We start from the raw sequence: 19397 nt of genomic DNA on the forward strand, positions 1-19397 counted from the left end.
ACAAGGGGCGATCAGCCTCTCACAACCAACTCAAGATCAGGAGTCATGAGGTAACAAACATGTTTGATTTTCAGTCGACCATTGTGGGCAAATCACTCAGAATGGAAACAAGGACTCTTCTTCTTCTTCTCAGATGAAAACAGAAGCATGGTGGGGGTGCGGGCTTCATGGAGTTCTTTCTGAAAAATTGACAGTAGCCCCATTTGCTCAGCCATTTGTTTGTCCAAATAAGTCTCCGCCTTTTCTTCTTAGGGCTTTCAGCACTCAAAATTGCACAAATATTCAAGGCAGCGTCTTTCACTCTAGTGAGATTCATATTCCTCTTCTACTGGTTTGGCTTCCAGGTAGACGAGTCAGACTAGCGCCATCAACTGCGGAGCTGAGTCCGATGTGGTTTTCAGTAGTGTTGCACCGATACCAGTATCAGGCAGGGCCCCGATCCAGCACTAAAATAGTGGTAGTAATATCGGCGAGTACCAACAGATAGGGCACCGGTACCATTTTGAGAACCAAAAGTTTATTCAACTATTGTCACCTATTCCAGGTAAGCAGTAAAAAGTTCTACTGGATTCACTTTGTCTTAATCTTTTTCCCTGCTTCACAAAGGTACAGTAGGCCGCAGCTTGAGAAATCCATGATGGCTATTATTTTACATCCAAATAGTATGCAGTTCTTTATATACACAGACACACATAAATTTCAAACAGATGGTGTCGGTATCGGCTAATGCACAGCCAGGTATCAGGTATCGGTAGCGGGGCTAAAAAATGGCAGATGTACAATGTGAGCAGGTAGATCACATCAGAGCATCAGGCTGCACAATGTGAGAAAATGCATCGTGACCTGTGAACTCACACAGGTCACGACGCAAGGTTTTGTCGTACAGTGTGAGATGTAGCTGTGCGCAACGATTGAAAAAATCGCACAATGTATTCCCAGCTTTAGAAATCTGTGTTTGATAAAACACATTTTGTGTTGAATATTCTTAAGTAATACTTCCCTGCACAGGCCACAGTCCACCTACCTCCATACATAGCAGGTGTTAGGTGTGAGGGAGGGGTTGACGGGTAAACATGGAATGATGATGATGAAGGTTTAGCTGGCTTTAGGAGCTGCGTTGAGTAAATGAATGAAGCAGTTGGTGCTGGTGGTTTGAGAGAGAGCGTTCTACTCTTGGAGAGAGACTCTTTTTTGGGTGCGATTGGAGGATTGTAGGCAGACCGAGGTTTGGGCGTGGCTATTCTTCCAAGCTGAGCAATCCGATCAAGCTGCGCCTGAAAACATCAAATTCAGAGTTATGCTTTCTGTACTGTCACTAAATATACAATATAGAGCAAAATATTTGTAATAATCATTAGAAATTAGTTACCATTTCCTGATTAGATTATATTTTTATTTGCTCTCTCAAAAGCCATGTTCCAAATATTTTTCAGGTCGACCAACATCACAGATTTGAACAGTCAGTTTGCCTTTTTGTTTTTTATTTATAGCAACACTGTATCTTTTGACCCACACATTAGCTTAATTTGAGATATAGTAAAGGATTTTTTAGCTCAATATTCACTGATGTATATTAATGCTCCATCCAGGCTGCTCTTCTCAAAACCTCACCTATGTTTCTTGAAAGGGTCATATCTGTCACTGACTATGACACTAAAGCTAAGCTAACAGTTATTGTTAGACAAAAAAACATACAATTGTATTTATAAAGTAATTTAATTTCTTCTCTGGTCAGTTTGCAAAACACAGAGGGAGCCTGATTCATTTAGCAACACTCCAATACTGTCGGTTCTTTCATGGGGACTACAACTGTAAGTTAGAGGTCTAGTGCCCCTAGTGGCTAAAAGTTACTCAGTGTTTCTTAAATTAAAATTTAAACAGTTTATATCTTGCTCATCAATACAATGAGGTAAACAAAGTAGTCAGCAGAATAAATAACTAATTAGCAAATCTCTGCAGATGATAACAATGGTTCCACATACACGTTTTATGTTAAAAATTAGATATTAGGTGGTAATTTCTCACCTACAATAACAGAACATCCATCACACTTTCTTTCGAAATGTTTTCGTGTAATATTAATAATTCAGTTTGTGTTCCTATTCTGTATTGAATTAAATGTAAAAAAAAAAAAAAAAGGCTTAGCTAATGAAATACAAATACTTTGCATTGTACCTAACATTTATCAACAAAAAAAATTTCTGCTTAAATTTCCTACTTAAATTTCCTACTTAAAAGCAACTACAGACTAGTTGATTGAAGATTTAAAAACTGACCTATAATAGATGGGCCCAGTTTCATTGCAATCAGGGGCTAACACACTTTTCTAGGTGTCTGCTTCTGTCTCCTTAAAAATGAACCCGTCAGCCTCGGCAGATGGCCGCTCACACTGAACCTGGGTCTGTTGGAGGTTTCTTCCTGTTAAGAGGGAGTTTTTCCTCTCCACTGTCGCTACAAGCATGCTTGGTGGGAGGGACTGCCTTTGAGTCAATGATTTTCCTTAGATAGAAAACTTTGAATCAATCTGACTGTAAGATCTGGTTGAATTGTCCGCAAAGTGCCCTGAGATGATAAGTGTTGTGTATTGGCACTATAGAAATAAACTGAATTGTATTAAATGGGTATATCTAAAAAAAAAATATGTCATTAGGTAATATGATCTCCTTTACAAATGGTTCCAGAAACTAAACTGTTATATTTTGAAATTATAAAATTAAGAAACAAGGGTAACTCAGGATTAATTTAGGTAAATACATTATTTAAAATGCTATAAAGAAACTAGAAAATGATTTCTTTCTCCAAACTAATTCAGAATTTCAAATTTGGCCCTGTGTGTGAACCCCAAAAAAGGTATATATACCATTGCTAGGGGCTTACAAAGTTAACTTCATTATGTGAATAACGACCAAAATTACAAATGCCGGAATTATACAGCAGTGAGACACAGTTTGGCTGTAAATCTGAATCCAACCAAAGCAGTCCATGTACAAAGCCCTCCTTTTACCTGTCTGTATGGGTTCCTGAGCTTCGACATGAAGAGATGATCACTTGTTTGGGTTCTGCTGTCAAAATGGTGTGCTTGATGATGATAAACACTAGTTGGTAGAAGCTTGGAAATGTGGGTTCCAGAGAAAGTGGGGGTTGGTTTGACAGTATCAGCTATAATCTCTGGTGGGTTGGTGACAAATGAGCCGTGACCCCATGGGTGAAGGTAAGGCCAGGGTCGATGGGTGGGTTTCAGCCCTGTAAAGAGACCATAGGTTGTAACTTTCAGTGACCCATCTTCTCTCATAACTCTAAGCTGATAAGTTTGAGTAAGTGGTAGTATAATTTGTATGTACCTTGCCTCGGGTGAGGAAATTGTCTCTGACCTGGCCAAGATGGATACATGGGGTAGTACTGAGGAGGATTGTGAGCCGACCAGCGGGAGGTTGGAGGGACTTTAGGAGGCTGGGAATTTCTGCTTGGATTTACTTGACTGTATCTACCTGCATTTCTGTCCTGATCCACATGTCCAATCCTGGAAGTGCTGGTTTGTCCTCTCTCTTGATTTTTCTGGTGAAGCCAGGGGTGAAGTGGTTCCATAACTCTAAGCTGGTGATTTTCAGGCTTTTTGGTTGGTTTTGCTGTCTGCGGATGTGCAAATAGGGTTTGATCAGGGGAAGATGAAGTGTTAACTCTTTGCCTGTTTTGGGATACTAAGTAAAATCTATCTTGTGAATTATATCTCTGAGTAACAAACTCTATTTTTGAATTTTCTTTTTGTCCCTCACTTCCCCTCATATTATTTTCTTGCACCCCTGCTGGATTGATATTGTTATTCTCCCTTACTGTGGGAAGGCTTTTGTCTATATTAATGTTAATGACATTTTGTTTAGTGTCTTCTGTTACCCTTACCACCTCTGCCTGGCTTTTGTCAAGGTTTACAAGATCTTTAGCAGTCCAAAACGTTGGAGACTCCAACTCTGGAGTTGGAAGGGTCTTTGGATTAGGTAATTGTTGCTGACTTAAATGAGGACTTCTTTCTCTGTCTAATGGAGAGAGGGTAGCACTGCTATGGAGACGGGTGTTAGGAGAGTTTTTGCTGATTCCATCTTCTGTAGCATCCAAGCTTTCACTGCTCTTATAATCATATTCCTCATCATACTTTTCATTGTCTTCATCTGTCTCATACTCAGTAGATATGGGTTCATTATACTCTTCTGTAATTGGGACAGAGGTGGTTGTTGTGGTAGTGGTGGGAGTAGTAGTCACTGTGGTTGTAGGGGTGGGGGTAGTAGTTGCTGTAGTTGTAGTGATGGTTGTGGTTGTTGTTGGTGGTGTTGTGATTGCCTTCGGAGGAACAGTTCTTTGGGGCTTGTCAAGTGTTTGGTAGAAGGGTTTCTTGTGTGGATGGAGTCTTCTTATTGGTGGTTTTCTACGTCTTTGAAAGGGTATTCTCCTGTTAGACCCATCAGGAGCAACATTTCGTCTTCCCTCGTCAGTTTTTTTTCTTTCTGGTTGTCTGAAGAGGGGATTAGATGGAGTTGTAATACCCTCTACTGCTTCTGGAGTCTGCTGAACGTGCTTTAAGGGTGGTTCTGCACTAGCATTTTGCTGATTTTGCTGTACTTCAGAATCTTTGTATTGACCCTTCATTTTCTCATTTCTTAAATTGGATTCTGTTTTAACATTTAGTTGAAAATTAATTTTTTTACGCTGATCAATAGGAGGGCTAGTAGAGTAGAATAAAGTCTCCTCAGTTGGACGTATAGTTAAGGGTTTCACTGTGCTCGCTTGGACAGTTTCTGGACTGTGTTGTTGTAATGAATGCTCAGTAGGCGGAGGAACATTTGGTTTAGCTTTGGTTTTTGCCAATATTTCTGCCCAGCGATTTGGATCCAATTCCTTCACAGATTTATAGGGTTTTTTCAAACGTGTCCTCTTAATCGACCCATTGGGCTTCTTGTACTGTCGTCCTACTTTCTCTGGGACCTGTGTAGCAAAAGGACGTATAATTTCTTGATAGCCACCTCCAGAACCTTCCCCGTCATCCACAGCGAGAGGCAAGACAAGTTGCTCTCCTTCTGTCTGCACTCTGTTTTTTTCTGTTCTTTTCACTATAACTTCCACCATATGAGAGAGCATGTCAACTCCATACAGATTGGAGGCCAAGCAGCTATATTCCCCTGCATCCTCATGTGTCATCTTCCTAACCACCAAGGTCCCATTTTCCATCACTTCAGCTCTTCTTGTCTGTTGTGTGGGCAGGAGAACTTTGTTTTTGGGAAGGTACCACAAAGTTTGACTGGGCTGAGCTGAGCTCACCTCACAAGGAAGAGACAAAGAGCCCCCCATCTCAATCACCATTTTCTGACCATTAAAGGCTGTCGGACCAAGTGAGCGCTCTTTGACTGTGAGTCTAAGTGGCATCAAGTCTACACCAGCTTTGCTTCGGACCATACAGTGGTAGAGACCCGAGTCAGAGAGTGTGGCATTTAAAATGACAAGTTTACCTCTTTCAGATGTTTCTAACTTATCTGTTTCCTCCTCTACTGTGGATAAATCTGGAAGCATCCACTCTACTTTTGCCTCTTGGCCAGAAGTAACAACACCGCACTCTAGATTAACCTTTGATCCTTCAAGAGCAGATTGGACCCTCCCAGTTGTTCCTCTACGTATTAATGCCCAAGAAGACATAAAGTCACTGTCATCCCCTTGCCTACCATGGCTGTTGATGTTTTTTGTGATTAAAGTGGTGAAATCCATGACAAGTTTCTTTGTTGTTGTCTGCTGCCGGTTCAGCTTCAGTGTGACTCTTGGTTGAAGCAGCCATGATGGTTCGCCTTCTAAATACCCCTTTAATTCTGTGAAATATGGTGAGTTTTCATTGACAGCCTGAGAATATTGATATGTAACCTTGCTTGTATTAAACCTCTGCTGACCTCTCTCTAAAATTGCTGGAGTTTCATAGTAATAGGCAACCAGTTGCCATAGATTTTGCAATGTTTCTCGATCAATCTCGCACTCCAGGACTGTTACCAGTGACACGTTAACAGATAACTCTGTGGGTGACTGTGAATTTAAAGCCCATGTAATGGCTGAGCTATCGCCTGGACTGCGTACATCACATGTCACAAAGGCACGGTTCCCATGGCTGTCTGAGAGAACGATGGTCAGCTGGCCCAAAGGTTTTTCTAAGTCTCGAGTGTATGGGAGGTCCGGATCGGCTTCAGACTCCGCCCAACGTGGATTGTCCCATTCTTTGAGGGGGGAACCGAGAACTGGTCGTTCACAGAGCAGCTTCTCCGCAGAAAGCTCCAGCAGCTTAGTCCCATTCAGGAGTTGAGGAAAAGAGCACTGAGGGCATGTCTCAGCAGAGCCTCGCTCCTTCTTACATTTTACTACTCCTAGAAAAATGAGGGGAAGATGGAAAACAGTAAAAGGATATTAGCTTTTTTAAAGAAAATTGGTCAAGGTCACAATAAAAATGGATGAATGACGAAGAAAAACAAAGAACACATCTACAGAGTTGGACAGTATGCAAGGACTAAAGACTTAAAGGTTAGAAAGATGAACAAAAGGAGGAGAAACATTTTCTGAAAAAAACCTAATGATATATTATCAGCTGGAGCTGCTGATCCAAACAGAAAGCAGATGGACCCAATTAACCATGTTTAAAAATGAATGACAAAGATGTTATGAAATCACAGAAGATGAAATAAAATCTTTTGGATTTTTCTTATAAACTGGGCCTGAAATAAACATAAAACCAGTGCTCTAAAGAACCTATTCTCTCTAAAGGTTCTTTAAATTGGAAATAGGGGAGAAAAAACAATATATTGTTTCAGGTTGAACTTTAAAACCAAAACAAAGATGCCGTCTGCTGTCTTTGGAAACTAGACAACCAATAGATAAAATTTAGCTGTGAGGGGATAATTATCATGACCACAGTGGATCTGTAGCCCACCTCCCCATCTCTCACTGTCCACTGTTGTCATGCAGGGCAGACTGCATAGATGCTGCAGCAGAAAGAGACAACCTTTCCACTTTGAGCCCTGCTTGCAAATTAAATACTAATCTGCAAAGTTACTGCTAATCCTGCCTTAGATTGCAAAGTAGGATAAAGAAAATATTATTTTAACTGGTTTGTAGTGTGGAACTAAGGGGGGACCGAATAAAGAAAATCACCAACCAGTAAAGTTTCTGAGACATTTTTAATTATAATCTGTTACTTTAAACAAACTTTAACACTGAAATAAATTTATTTTTATGCATGTTATACATGGATGCATAAAATACATATAATTTTTAAATAAAAAAATATAAATAAAAAAATAGAATATGTTTTTACATTTTAAAATCTAAAGTGTTTTTTTAAGTAGAGAACATTAATCGTTCAGTTTGGTATATAGACAATTTCCTGATTCACATATTTTATAAAACACCTGAACTGACTGTTTGTTTTTCTTTTTTCTGTCTTAATGTTGGCAGTGGGCTTTATGCTGCCCTGCAAGGCTTTAAACCTGGTTTGAATGGAGACAAAGCCATTCTAAAGCACATATCAAGGTGCTCATTTTGAGCCTGGATCCATAATTATTTTAGATTCTGTTCATGGTGGAGAATCCTGCTTCACAGCAGCAGGTTGAGCCAAACATACTCTAAATGTGCAGAGTCATCTTTGAGCACCATTTCACTTTTCTTTCACCAGTTCACCACAGTTCTTCCAGCAGTCCACACTTTCTCTGCTCTCTTTTTCTCATCATCTTCTCCTTCTTTGCCACAGGTTTCCCTGCAGCAGCAGCAACCCAGACTGACAGCAGCTCATTGGCTAATTTATATAACTACAGCCTGGTGCTGGACGCTCTGGAGAGCTTTACCATATTAACAGGAGAAGCGCCGCGTGAAGTGAAGTTAGACACTGACGTAAGACAACATGCGGTTATTTAGAAATGGTTTAAATCAGGTTGGGTCTGGATTAACCAGATCCAAACGGATCCATATCTCGGTCCGCTAATCCATGGCCTCTGGCCTAGTGGGTTAGAGCAGTGAGCTTGTACAGGTAGCAAGTAAGCAAGGTTGCAAGTACCCGTTTCAAATCCCACATCCTCCACTCTGGGTCCTGATAAAGACCCTTAACCCCTGATTGCTCCCTGGGTGCTGCACATAATTGCTCCCCAAGGGGATGGGTTGAATGAAGAGGTAAATTTCTCCAATGTGAGATCAATAAAGTTCAATTGTTTTTATTAAATGGCTGAATTCTATGTATTTTCTTTATTTCTTGCTATAAAAGCTATTACTCTTAAAAATCCTACCGAGTTCTTCTATCAAACTATAATATAACTGCACACCTTTGACAGCCAGAGAAAAAAAGCAATCTGAAGGAGACATTTTTGGATGGTGATGAGATTTAGCTTCATGTGCATCCTGTGTCTGTTATATACAAGGGCCGATTAGCCTACCACTACAATCTCCTGATCAGGAATCGCACTGTCGGATGATAATAATGTTTCATATTCAGTCGTCCCTCCTGAGGTGATCGTGGACGTATGCTGCTGTTGAAGCAGAACTACCTCCACTTTGCATATGTGAAAACATGGTAATTCTTCTTTGACTTTACTTCCAGATAGGCGACTCTGATCAGCAGGCCAGCTGACAGCTTTGCTAAGGCCTGGGACATCCCTTTCCTTTTGCCCCCCCACCTAATCCTGATTCATCCTCAGTTTATTTCTAATATTAACTCATAAAATCCCTCAAGCCTTTGGTGTCATCCTCACTTTTTCTCTTTTTTTTCTGTGCGCCAGAGTTCTGAAAAGCTGACATTCTTAGTTTGCAGCGAAACCAACTTCAACCGTTTATAGGGCCAGTCACTGTTTTTGATCAGTTGCATACCCCTTACAAATGGAGTCCCCATCATCACTCAATGAGGTCTAGAAGCACTAGATCTATATCCAACCATTCAGCAAAGATGCTGCTACATGGCTGTACATCTTATTCTGGTATTTAACCAATTAGATGAGCCCTTAAATGATATATTACCTACTGTAAATTAAGTTAGAAAAAAAAGTTTAAAAGTCAAGAAAAAAAGGTTAAAAGCTAATTGAAAAATTTAAAAGTTGATAAGCCTAGTTAACAATTATATTTAGGTTTATAAACTAAAAAAAATGTAAGTGCCAGTATCAGCATTAATGCCTTTAAGGTTATGTTGTACAAAAAAAAAATGTGTTTCTTTCACTCTCAGCGTGTTTTCATGAATTTCTTATAGAAGCACTTATGTTATTTTTCTTATTATATTCAGGCAAGTTGGTGTTTCTTGTTACATTGACATTGAATGTTACAAATGTAATAAGGTCTTGTCTGGATTCCAATAACACTATAGGCTTGACATTTTGATTTTCAAAGAATTTCATTGAGTGCCCTATAATGGGTTAAAAGTTGTAGCCCGCCGTTGTCCTGGTCAAACTATTTTATGTTGGGTGGGGGGAGTTCTAATGGTCCCTTATTTAAACATATTACATATACCTAATGCAGATATATATATTTAGTTACTCCAATATTAAATATTTTTATCAAAAATATTTCCTAAAAAATATGGCAGAGTGTCAATTTTGGGCCCCCCTTTGTCTTAGGACAAATGACCCCTTTTGTACCTTCCTTGTCGGTGGGTTTGCTGATCAGTGCCATCTCTCTACAGGAAGTCTGACATTTGGTTTTTGCCAGTTAGATGGCATCAGAGCATACAGTGTAAGAATAGATGTTTGAGCTGTAGCCGAGTACAAAGATTGAAAATATCCTACAGTATGAATATACCTTCATGAGTGGCGCTCCATTCAACCAGCCAGTGAAGCTGACAGTCACAGTTCCAGGGATTCCCATGGAGAGTGAGGAGCTCCAGCCTCGGAGCTGTTCTTATTGCTGCAGATGGGAGCTCCTCCAGCAGGTTGTCAGATAGGTGTAGGTGTCTGAGACAAAAAGCTGAATTAAAATCATCATTTCTTTGGCCAAGTTTTTTTTCTGTGAAGCTTTATTCCTTTTTGACCCAAAGTTAGAGAAATTACTAAAACATTTCCACAGTTTATTGGTTTCTTACTTAAGTCCAGAGGTCCAAAAGCTTCCTAATACTGAGAGAGTTATGAAGGTATGAGGATGGATCTCTTTCAGCAGATTTCCCTCCAGTTGCAGGAGTTTCAGAGAGGTCAGGCCAGAGAAGCTGTACGGCTCTATAAACTCTACGAGGTTGTGATCCAGATGGAGGCGGATCAGACTGTGCAGACCTTCGAAGAGACCGGCGTTCACTGATGTGAGCTTGTTGTAACTGAGCTTCAGGATCTGTTTATAGGAAAAAAGGATATGATTACATTTTGCTCCATTACACAATGAAACAGCTAACCTTCAGCTAATAGAATCTGTTACTGAGAATGAACCAACGAATGTTGATCTGTCTTTGTCTGGTTTTGTAAAGTAAGCTCACAGAAAGTCCAGTGACTTGTTTAGTTTTTTCCATGGTTTTTTTATATGTATTTGTAGCTCTGATTAAATCTAATTCAGGCAGTCAAAGCCATATGAAACAAGCAATCAAAGCGAACCTAACTACTCTATAAAGTAGAGTTTTAGGAGGTAGGAAAGCACTGTGAGGACTGTTTGTTCAGCTGGATGCTGTTAAATTCACTTTAACCGGCCTCATTATTGTGATTTTTCTTTTTTTGTGTGTGATTTTCAAGGCCCCTAAAACGTTTTGCAGCTTTCTAAGAGGAAAGCTCTTCAAAGCGGAGATTTATCAGAATAAAATCGGGGTCAGGGTGTTTTACATGGGCAGAAGCTTTCACAGAGCTAATCTGATTATGCAAATTTCAAAATTAAAATTATTAGTTTTGAGATTGAAAATACATAGATTTTGTCAGTTATAAAATTGTGATTTTTTATCTTGCCGAATGGTGGGATCCTTCAGAAAGACAAGAGTAATCGAGCACAGATTGCATTGAGCAGATGGTGAAGCAATGCGGCTGCTTTTAGACCTGCAGAGGGGCAGGGTGGTGGATGCTCTGCAATGTTTAAGATCACCATCAGCAAAACTCTCAGGTTTGTGTTAAATGTATCACACACATAAGAATTGCTTCTTGCATACTAGATTAGCATAGTGTGCAGCAGTTTTCGCCATTTCGTGTGGCCCTTATGGCTCCACAATGCTGCCTCCCATTGTCCTGATAGATTATGGATAGAACCCATGATGGGGGATATAGACATGGATCTGTCGCTCCCAATGTGCATGTAGGAGCCTAAACTATGTGTTTCACACAGTCTTTTTTGGATTTGGTAGCATGTGTTATTTTGTCAGATGATGTGGGCGGGGCCTATGAGAAAAGGGCCAGGTTTTAGATGAGAGGAGTGAAGCCTAACTTGGGTTGCCAACTCCCCGAAAAAAAACAAAAACGGACATTTCATGTGCATACCAGCTGACCCGATTGCCTTTACCCCTCCTGGCGTGGTGATTTTTGTTTAGCCCCCCTTTGTGTGTGAAATTATTATTTTAACTATTTGACCCAAATCTGCATTGAATTAGATGCATATTTGTGAGTGACATCAACACATTGAGAAAAAATTATTATCCAGAAATTCACTTTAATAAAAAATAACAAACTTTGCTGAATAAAATATGTATCTTAAACATGTAAACGGTAAAATTGAATATAAAACAATGGGTAAATAGTGCACATTTTTGGTTCAACAGCAACCTTGTGCAAACTTGTAAACATATTTGTTGAAGGTGCACCCCCCCCAAAAGCAGCATCAGCATTTAAATGACTCCGTCTGTCCCCCATACTGCTAAGCTGTCTCCCGCTATCTTCTCCATGAGCAACTCTTGGCTCGACCAATGGGATGAGGGGATTCTGGATAGTTACATATATGTTGTCAGCTCATTGGTCACAATGCAGGACAGGGCCCAGGAACAAGTTTACCGTAAGTTTTGTATCTAACGTGCCTTTGTTCTTTATTTTCCATTAGCTTTTTACTGACTTTTTTTTTTTAACTCTCACAGTAATACGACAATGTACGTTCCTTTTCCACTAAATACGGGACAGGTACATCTATTTCTAAATACGGAATGATTCCGTTTTTTAAGGAACTGTTGGCAACCCTAAGCCTAACAGTCTTTTGACCTCTGTCTTTATTTTTATTTCCATGTTTTATATTACATGATTTACTCATTACGTAAATATTTAAAAGTAAGTCATTTCTAAGAATTGTTTTTCTTTTTTTTATTATACTGGAAGTAATGGGAGTGTTTGGCTCAGATTTAATTAAATAACGATTTAAAATATGAAATAAGTTTAAGTTTCAGAACCTGAGAGTTTTCACTGCTGGTCATTTGGCATGATGTGAGACTGGCATCCTGGTGATTCTCGAGGATCCATATGTGTGGCCTAAAAAAAACCCTAACATTTATACTTAGAATAAAATGTTAACACAATTAAAAACAGTTTTAATTTACTAAAATTCACCCTCATATCTTTACATTTAATTTATAATTTTGTATATACAGATTAACTCTCAGCAATTCAAATTTATATTCTAATGACCAAATATCCATTTAGTGATAATCCAGGTAGGGCTGCAACTATAAGGATTATTTTGCAAATCGATAATTCTGTTGATTATTTTTTTGATTAATTGATTAATAATAATAGCTAAAGGTTTCTTTTAGAAGATTTTTACGAAATTAAACTGATGAAATTCAAACTTTTCCAACTGTGGATTTCTGGATTGTACATATTGTCAGGCAAAAACATCTTTTTTTCCTTTTAAATGCAAAAATTGTACATATTTTTTTTACAATCTTGATATAATTACTGCTCTATGTGGGTCACTGTCAGTTAAAGGCCTGTTTTACAGTCTCTATGCTCCAGTTAACAATGAATGCATTACTAAATTAGTTGACAATTATTTGAATAATCGATTGGTCCGATAAATTGTTTCAGGCCTAAATGAAGTCACCCATTATGGGCAGAAAGGGCAGGAAGTGTAGGAGGTTCTACATCAGTGCTTTATTTAAATTAAAGACTATATTGGGTTTTACTAACTATGATCTGCTGAAACCATTCGGAACATCAGAAAACCAAAAAAATAAAGATGCATGTAGATCCAATCCAAGATCAATTTAAACAAAATAATTTATCTTCTTTTGCTTATATCTTATTTATAAAATGTCAGGTTGCGAATAATTTACACCTTTATCGATAATCAGTGATAATTTTCTACTGGAAGCACAGGGATCAAACTGGGTCTGATCCCTTTTCCTGTTTATGAAGATTTTACTCTTGTAAATTTTGAATTTTTTGTTCACTGATGGACTCTGGCTTCCATTGCTCAGAGTGATTTCAGTAAATCACTTTTTGTTTTTAGATGTGTGCTGGAAACTGATGAATTGTGTGACACCACCAGCTGCAAACATGTATACTTTCCCTGTTTGAGGTGAAACATGGTTACTTCACAGCTTGAATATTGCTGCCCTCAAATGAAATCAACTTCCAGAAGAGATGACTGGAAAAAGCTGGTGTATGAAAGTAATATATGGCTTAAAACTTATGGGAGAAAAAAATATATAAATAGGAAAAACCCTGAATCCATATTATAAATGCTAAACTTTAGAATGTCACTGGTATTTTTCCAAAGTTGGAAGGCCTCCTTTCTATCACCCTAATCATTAGAAAATTCTCTCTTAGATCACAGACCCCCTCCAAAACATTCATATTACTTTCCATTACATTAAGATGAATTAATGTTAGTAAAATAAAAATAATAATTTTAACCTAAATGCAACAGAGGTCTGAAAGAGTACATCAACACAATGAAACAGTACCTGCAGTGACCTCAGGGTGTAGAAGGCCCCAGGGTGGACTCTGCTAATGTCGTTTCCATGCAACATGAGCATTTCCAGTTGGCGCAGTGACCTGAATTCTGACCCCTCCACCTCTGTTAGACTGTTGTAACTGTAAGGATAAAAAAAGTAAATAAATAGTCTGGAATGAAAGAGAAACCTTCAGGATCAGTGAGGTCTACAAGAAACATCTGGGATCAGAGAGGTGTGGAACTAAATGTTTGCTTGCCACTGTTTGGCTGATGAATGGGGTCACCCAGAGGTAAGGAAAAAGAAAACACTGGAGGAACTGGAAGATTGGAGTATGGAAGAGTAGCTGAGATAAGATGGCCAACCTTTGACCTGTGGGGATTTTCTCCATCTTAAAGCGATACCATCTGGTTGGCAGAGAACCTTCATACCACTCGACTTAGAGCTCCCCTATTCAACCCTTTTTACTTTTACAAAACCAGATTTATTCTGTTAATGTGTAAATTTAGGGCAAAGTTATATCCACAATCCTAATGCATCATCTTCTAGGAAACTAGATATAACTTCTCAGACTATTTCCCAAGAGTCAAAAGCAAAATATTTATTAGTATAACAAAGTGCTGGTGAAGATTCTCAGTCATCCAGGTTATAGTCATTCCAAAAAAAGAAAATTAAAAACAATCAACTGGACTTTGTTTCCAAGTTTGAAGACGTTTCGCTTCTCATCCAGGAAGCTTTTTCAATTTTCAATAAATGTAAGGTATAGAGTTGAGTTTGAGGTTTTATACAGTAACCCAACAAAGCCTTGTTTTTGTTTTGAAAACGTTCAAATTGAAAAGGACTAAGGGGTTCACCCCTTTGGAATGGGGGTCGTTTGGCTTCATTTGTTAGCCTGCAATGCCCCATACCTGTCTAAGTGTCTGAATGATCGGTCTTAAAGGGAATTGTTGGCCTGGCTGAATGAACGAGGTCCTCTGCTCTCCTGTACAGAGGCTGGGGCTGCGATAATAGCGGGAAGGAATCAACTTAATTGTAGTTCTTTAAAAGCTGAAACCTGAGTCCACCCCCTCTGTTTAAGGTTGTTTTTCTTTCTTAACATAGATGGCTTCCTTCGGGCCATCTTTCACTTGAATTCCATCACCATCTAATTATGCAACATATCAATACTAGTGTTATATTATCATTTAATTGTTAGAGTAATGGCAATTAATGGTGCCTTTTAAATCTAAACTTTATCCATGACAGTTCCAAAAAGGCAAACAATCTCAGTATGGAACATACTGTGTATGGTTGCTGTTTAAAGCAGCAGTTTGCTTTGGTCTATCTTTGATCATTCTCCCTCTGTTGGAGATTTTATGACTTCCTGAGACACTTTATCCCTTGTCCATAGCTAAGCATTCATTATTCCGAAAAATGGCCTTTCACATAGAAATGCTTAGTTTCCCCTTGCTACTCTAATGATTTGTAATAAAGTTCACACCACTTTGAAGTTGTCCATATTTTTGTATTTTATTGGGAAGTTTTGATATTGATCAGTATTAAATACAGCTGGTTTGTTCAGCGAAAAAAAATGCTGTAAAAAATCTTTTATTTTTCTGTTTTAATGAAAGAGCAGTGTGTGTGTTTACTGTAAAAATGTGTTGTGGTATTTCTCTACCAGCTCTTTACATTTAGAGACCAATGTTTCTACCAAGTTTCTCTGCATAATAGCTCAAAATCTGTAATATTTAGCTCCAGACTTTGACTAGAACATTCTGACAAATCATTTTGCTTTGATTTTGTTTCTCCGGTGGTGTTTTTAGGATCTTTGTCAACCTGGGAACCATCACAAAGAACTTCCTCCATCGGGGACGTTTCCTCCGTCTTTGTTAAATCAAGACTGACTAACTTTGCTCTTCCTGCTGATTAAGGTATCCCACAGCATGATCCTGCCACCCCTAAGTTGCACTTCTACATTTTTGCTCAATCTTTCTTTAAACAGGATTGCTCATGGTTTTTCTTTTAAAGTGTCTTAGCATAATTTGTAGTTTTCTTGTGTTCAAAATCTGCACCCTGAGTTGTGGATCTCTGCAGCATATTAACCACAGGCCCCTTGACTGCCTCATCCAGCCTATCATTTGAATGCATTTTTTTTTTTTTATAACCTAGGGTATTGTTTCAGAATAAAATCCTTCAAATGACACTCAGTGAAATAATTTGAAAATCAAAATTTCAAGCCAATAGTGTTAATAAAATCCAGGACCAGACCAGATATTTTGTTGGCAAAAATGCTTGTCAATGTAATAACAAGAAACAGTAACTTGCCCGAATATATTAATCTTCTCCAGAGCTTTCTCCCAGATCTTGTATGTTGTGTTTTTTTCAGTCTTTGTGTCGTTGTTTGTTAACAAATGCTTTCACCTCTGATGCCTCAGATATGCTGGATTTACAAAGACAACAGATATAAAGCTGGATACTGTCGACCAATTGGCAAGTGGTTGCATTAGATCCCATTTAGGAGTGTCAGCTTGAAACATTATGTGTTACTTTGTGTTGGTCCATTGTGTTCATTTGTATTAATTAAGGTTTATGGATTTGATGCAACAAAAATGCAGAAGAATTGGTACTTTTGCAAAGTACACTGTCAGGTTGAAATTCTTAGGCTTCCCTTTTAGACAACAAGGTACTTGTTGTCTGGATATCTCAAAATCAGCGGGCTGTCTTCAAGGGATTCTACAATAGCTCTAACATCCTTTCTACCAGCTCTGATAACCACAGTATTTCACTGAGCTTAGGCTTGTAGACAAGTCTTACCCCAGGTTGAGCCTCTGGGTGGCTTTAGGGAAGGTCTTTGGGATGGTGGTCAGGTGTCTGAACGTACAGTGGACCTCTTTAGCACCTGGACAGCTACAGCTCCGTGGACATGATGGGACACCGTGGACAGAGACCATCTGAAGAACGAGTGAAAAGCAGATGAAAGAAAGAAAGGTGACATGTAAGAAATTACATTTGTTTTTAAAGAAAGTTACAGACAAAACGTGAAACCATTCGTTATTAAAACATGTTTTCCACCTATCCGTTTGAGACTGAGAACACGTGTTTGCTAGAGTATAGACCCACACAGCTCTTCATAAAAAATCAGGTGGACAGAGTCGTTAATAGAACTGTTCCCATCCACCATAAATCAACAGCATCTGCAAAAAAGGATTTACCGAATGCAATAGTAGTGATGAGAAGACCAGGGCAATCCAGGCTGCGGCTGGCCTGCAGACGGATTTGGTGCACACCAAAAGCCCCATTACTGGAGGTCTGTCAGAGTGCTCCCAACATGAACATACCTGCAAGTAGTGATGATTTCTCAGGTTAATGTCAAAAGAGTTCTGTAAAGACTACATGCAGGCATTCAGTTTTACCCACAAGAAACATAAATAAAACAGCAAAAAATATTAGAATTTTATCGTAATTGCTCAGTGTTTACAAGTAATATTTGTTTTGTTTTTTAAATAGACCCTGTAATAAAGACTTTGCTATTGATCACAGAACGTAAAGCATCATCAGGACGCCTGGTATGTCTAAAGTGAAATGCTTTATCTAATAAAGTTCATAGAAATATGGATTAACCTATTAGTGTGGCACCAATATCAGTATTGGGCGGGGCCCCAATCCACCACTAAAATGGTGGTATCGGAGAGTACCAACAAATAGGGCACCGATACCATTTTGAGAGCCAAAAGTTTATTCAACTATTGTCACCCATTCCAGCTAGGCAATAAAAAGGTGCCTGAACCTCCAGAGTTCAATGGAATTCAGGCTTACAGTCAAGAAGAAAAGACCCTAAACCCCGCCCCCTACAGACTAATGTCTTTCTCAGCTTGAGACCAACATCACGTTCTTCACATTCAAAGAAACAAAAAGGTAATGGTGGACAACCTCTCCTATCACAATTTAGCCAAATGCTGACCTATGTTTGAAAAACACGCGTCAACACGTTATTTTCAGTTGGGAAGAGGCTGATAAACTAGGTGGTTCTGTCTAGCAGAACTAACTTTGTCTGGTTAGTTCTGTCTGGCAGAACTAACCAGTAAATACACTCACCGGCCACTTTATTAGGTAAACCTGTCCAACTGCTCGTTAACACTTAATTTCTAAGCAGCCAATCACATGGCGGCAACTCAGTGCATTTAGGCATGTAGACATGGTCAAGACAATCTCCTGCAGTTCAAACCGAGCATCAGTATGGGGAAGAAAGGTGATTTGAGTGACTTGGAACGTGGCATGATTGTTGGTGCCAGAAGGGCTGGTCTGAGTATTTCAGAAACTGCTGATCTACTGGGATTTTCACGCACAACCATCTCTAGGGTTTACAGAGAATGGTCCGAAAAAGAAAAAACATCCAGTGAGCGGCAGTTCTGTGGGCGGAAATGCCTTGTTGATGCCAGAGGTCAGAGGAGAATGGCCAGACTGGTTCGAGTTGATAGAAGGGCAACAGTGACTCAAATAACCACCCGTTACAACCAAGGTGGGCAGAAGAGCATCTCTGAACGCACAGTACGTTGAACTTTGAGGCAGATGGGCTACAGCAGCAGAAGACCACACCGGGTACCACTCCTTTCAGCTAAGAACAGGAAACTGAGGCTACAATTTGCACAAGCTCATTGAAATTGGACAATAGAAGATTGGAAAAACGTTGCCTGGTCTGATGAGTCTCGATTTCTGATGCGACATTCGGATGGTAGGGTCAGAATTTGGCGTCTACAACATGAAAGCATGGATCCATCCTGCCTTGTATCAACGGTTCAGGCTGGTGGTGGTGGTGTCATGGTGTGGGGAATATTTTCTTGGCACTCTTTGGGCCCCTTGGTACCAATTGAGCATCGTTGCAACGCCACAGCCTACCTGAGAAATGTTGCTGACCATGTCCATCCCTTTATGACCACAATGTACCCAACTTCTGATGGCTACTTTCAGCAGGATAAAGCTGGAATCATCTCAGACTGGTTTCTTGAACATGACAATGAGTTCACTGTACTCAAATGGCCTCCGCAGTCACCAGATCTCAATCCAATAGAGCATCTTTGGGATGTGGTGGAACGGGAGATTCGCATCATGGATGTGCAGCCGACAAATCTGCGGCAACTGTGTGATGCCATCATGTCAATATGGACCAAACTCCCTGAGGAATGCTTCCAGCACCTTGTTGAATCTATGCCACGAAGAATTGAGGCAGTTCTGAAGGCAAAAGGGGGTCCAACCCGTTACTAGCATGGGGTACCTAATAAAGTGGCCGGTGAGTGTAGATTCCAATTTTAATTCTTGTTTTAAATTACACGCTATCGGATTGATGCCTGGACACCAATCCTTGCCTATATTGATCCCAACATTTTCAGCAGTATCATAGACATTTCCGATACTGTTATCAGAATCAGAGCAACTCTAGTCCCTTTGTCCTCCAGCAGCCTAACTTGAGCCACTTTAATTTTAAACATTATTCATCAAAAAGACAGTTTTTGGCCTACTCTTAAAAAGCCTATATGCAAAAGACTGGGTGTTTTGGAATACATAATGCACTCATGTTAGAACATGGTGGTGGCAG

The 19397-nt window shown here is 39.4% G+C and overlaps 1 protein-coding gene across 1 annotated transcript in view; it reads right to left on the reverse strand.

The window, feature by feature from the left end:
* si:ch211-159i8.4 (matrix-remodeling-associated protein 5) overlaps nucleotides 1–19397 on the reverse strand; it is a 39810-nt gene that overhangs the window by 8336 nt on the left and 12077 nt on the right. The window contains exons 2-9 of the mRNA XM_038295943.1: nucleotides 17017–17142; nucleotides 16619–16755; nucleotides 13838–13967; nucleotides 10070–10308; nucleotides 9790–9941; nucleotides 3342–6389; nucleotides 3005–3243; nucleotides 1025–1274 (exon numbers count right to left, since the gene is read on the reverse strand). Of these exons, the coding sequence (XP_038151871.1) occupies nucleotides 1025–1274; nucleotides 3005–3243; nucleotides 3342–6389; nucleotides 9790–9941; nucleotides 10070–10308; nucleotides 13838–13967; nucleotides 16619–16755; nucleotides 17017–17103 (4282 nt within the window). The 5' untranslated portion in view covers nucleotides 17104–17142. The remainder of the gene's footprint in view (nucleotides 1–1024; nucleotides 1275–3004; nucleotides 3244–3341; nucleotides 6390–9789; nucleotides 9942–10069; nucleotides 10309–13837; nucleotides 13968–16618; nucleotides 16756–17016; nucleotides 17143–19397) is intronic.

Source organism: Cyprinodon tularosa, unplaced genomic scaffold (genome assembly GCF_016077235.1).
Source record: "Cyprinodon tularosa strain WSP-4 unplaced genomic scaffold, ASM1607723v1 ctg363, whole genome shotgun sequence".
NCBI classification, from domain to species: Eukaryota; Metazoa; Chordata; class Actinopteri; order Cyprinodontiformes; family Cyprinodontidae; genus Cyprinodon; species Cyprinodon tularosa.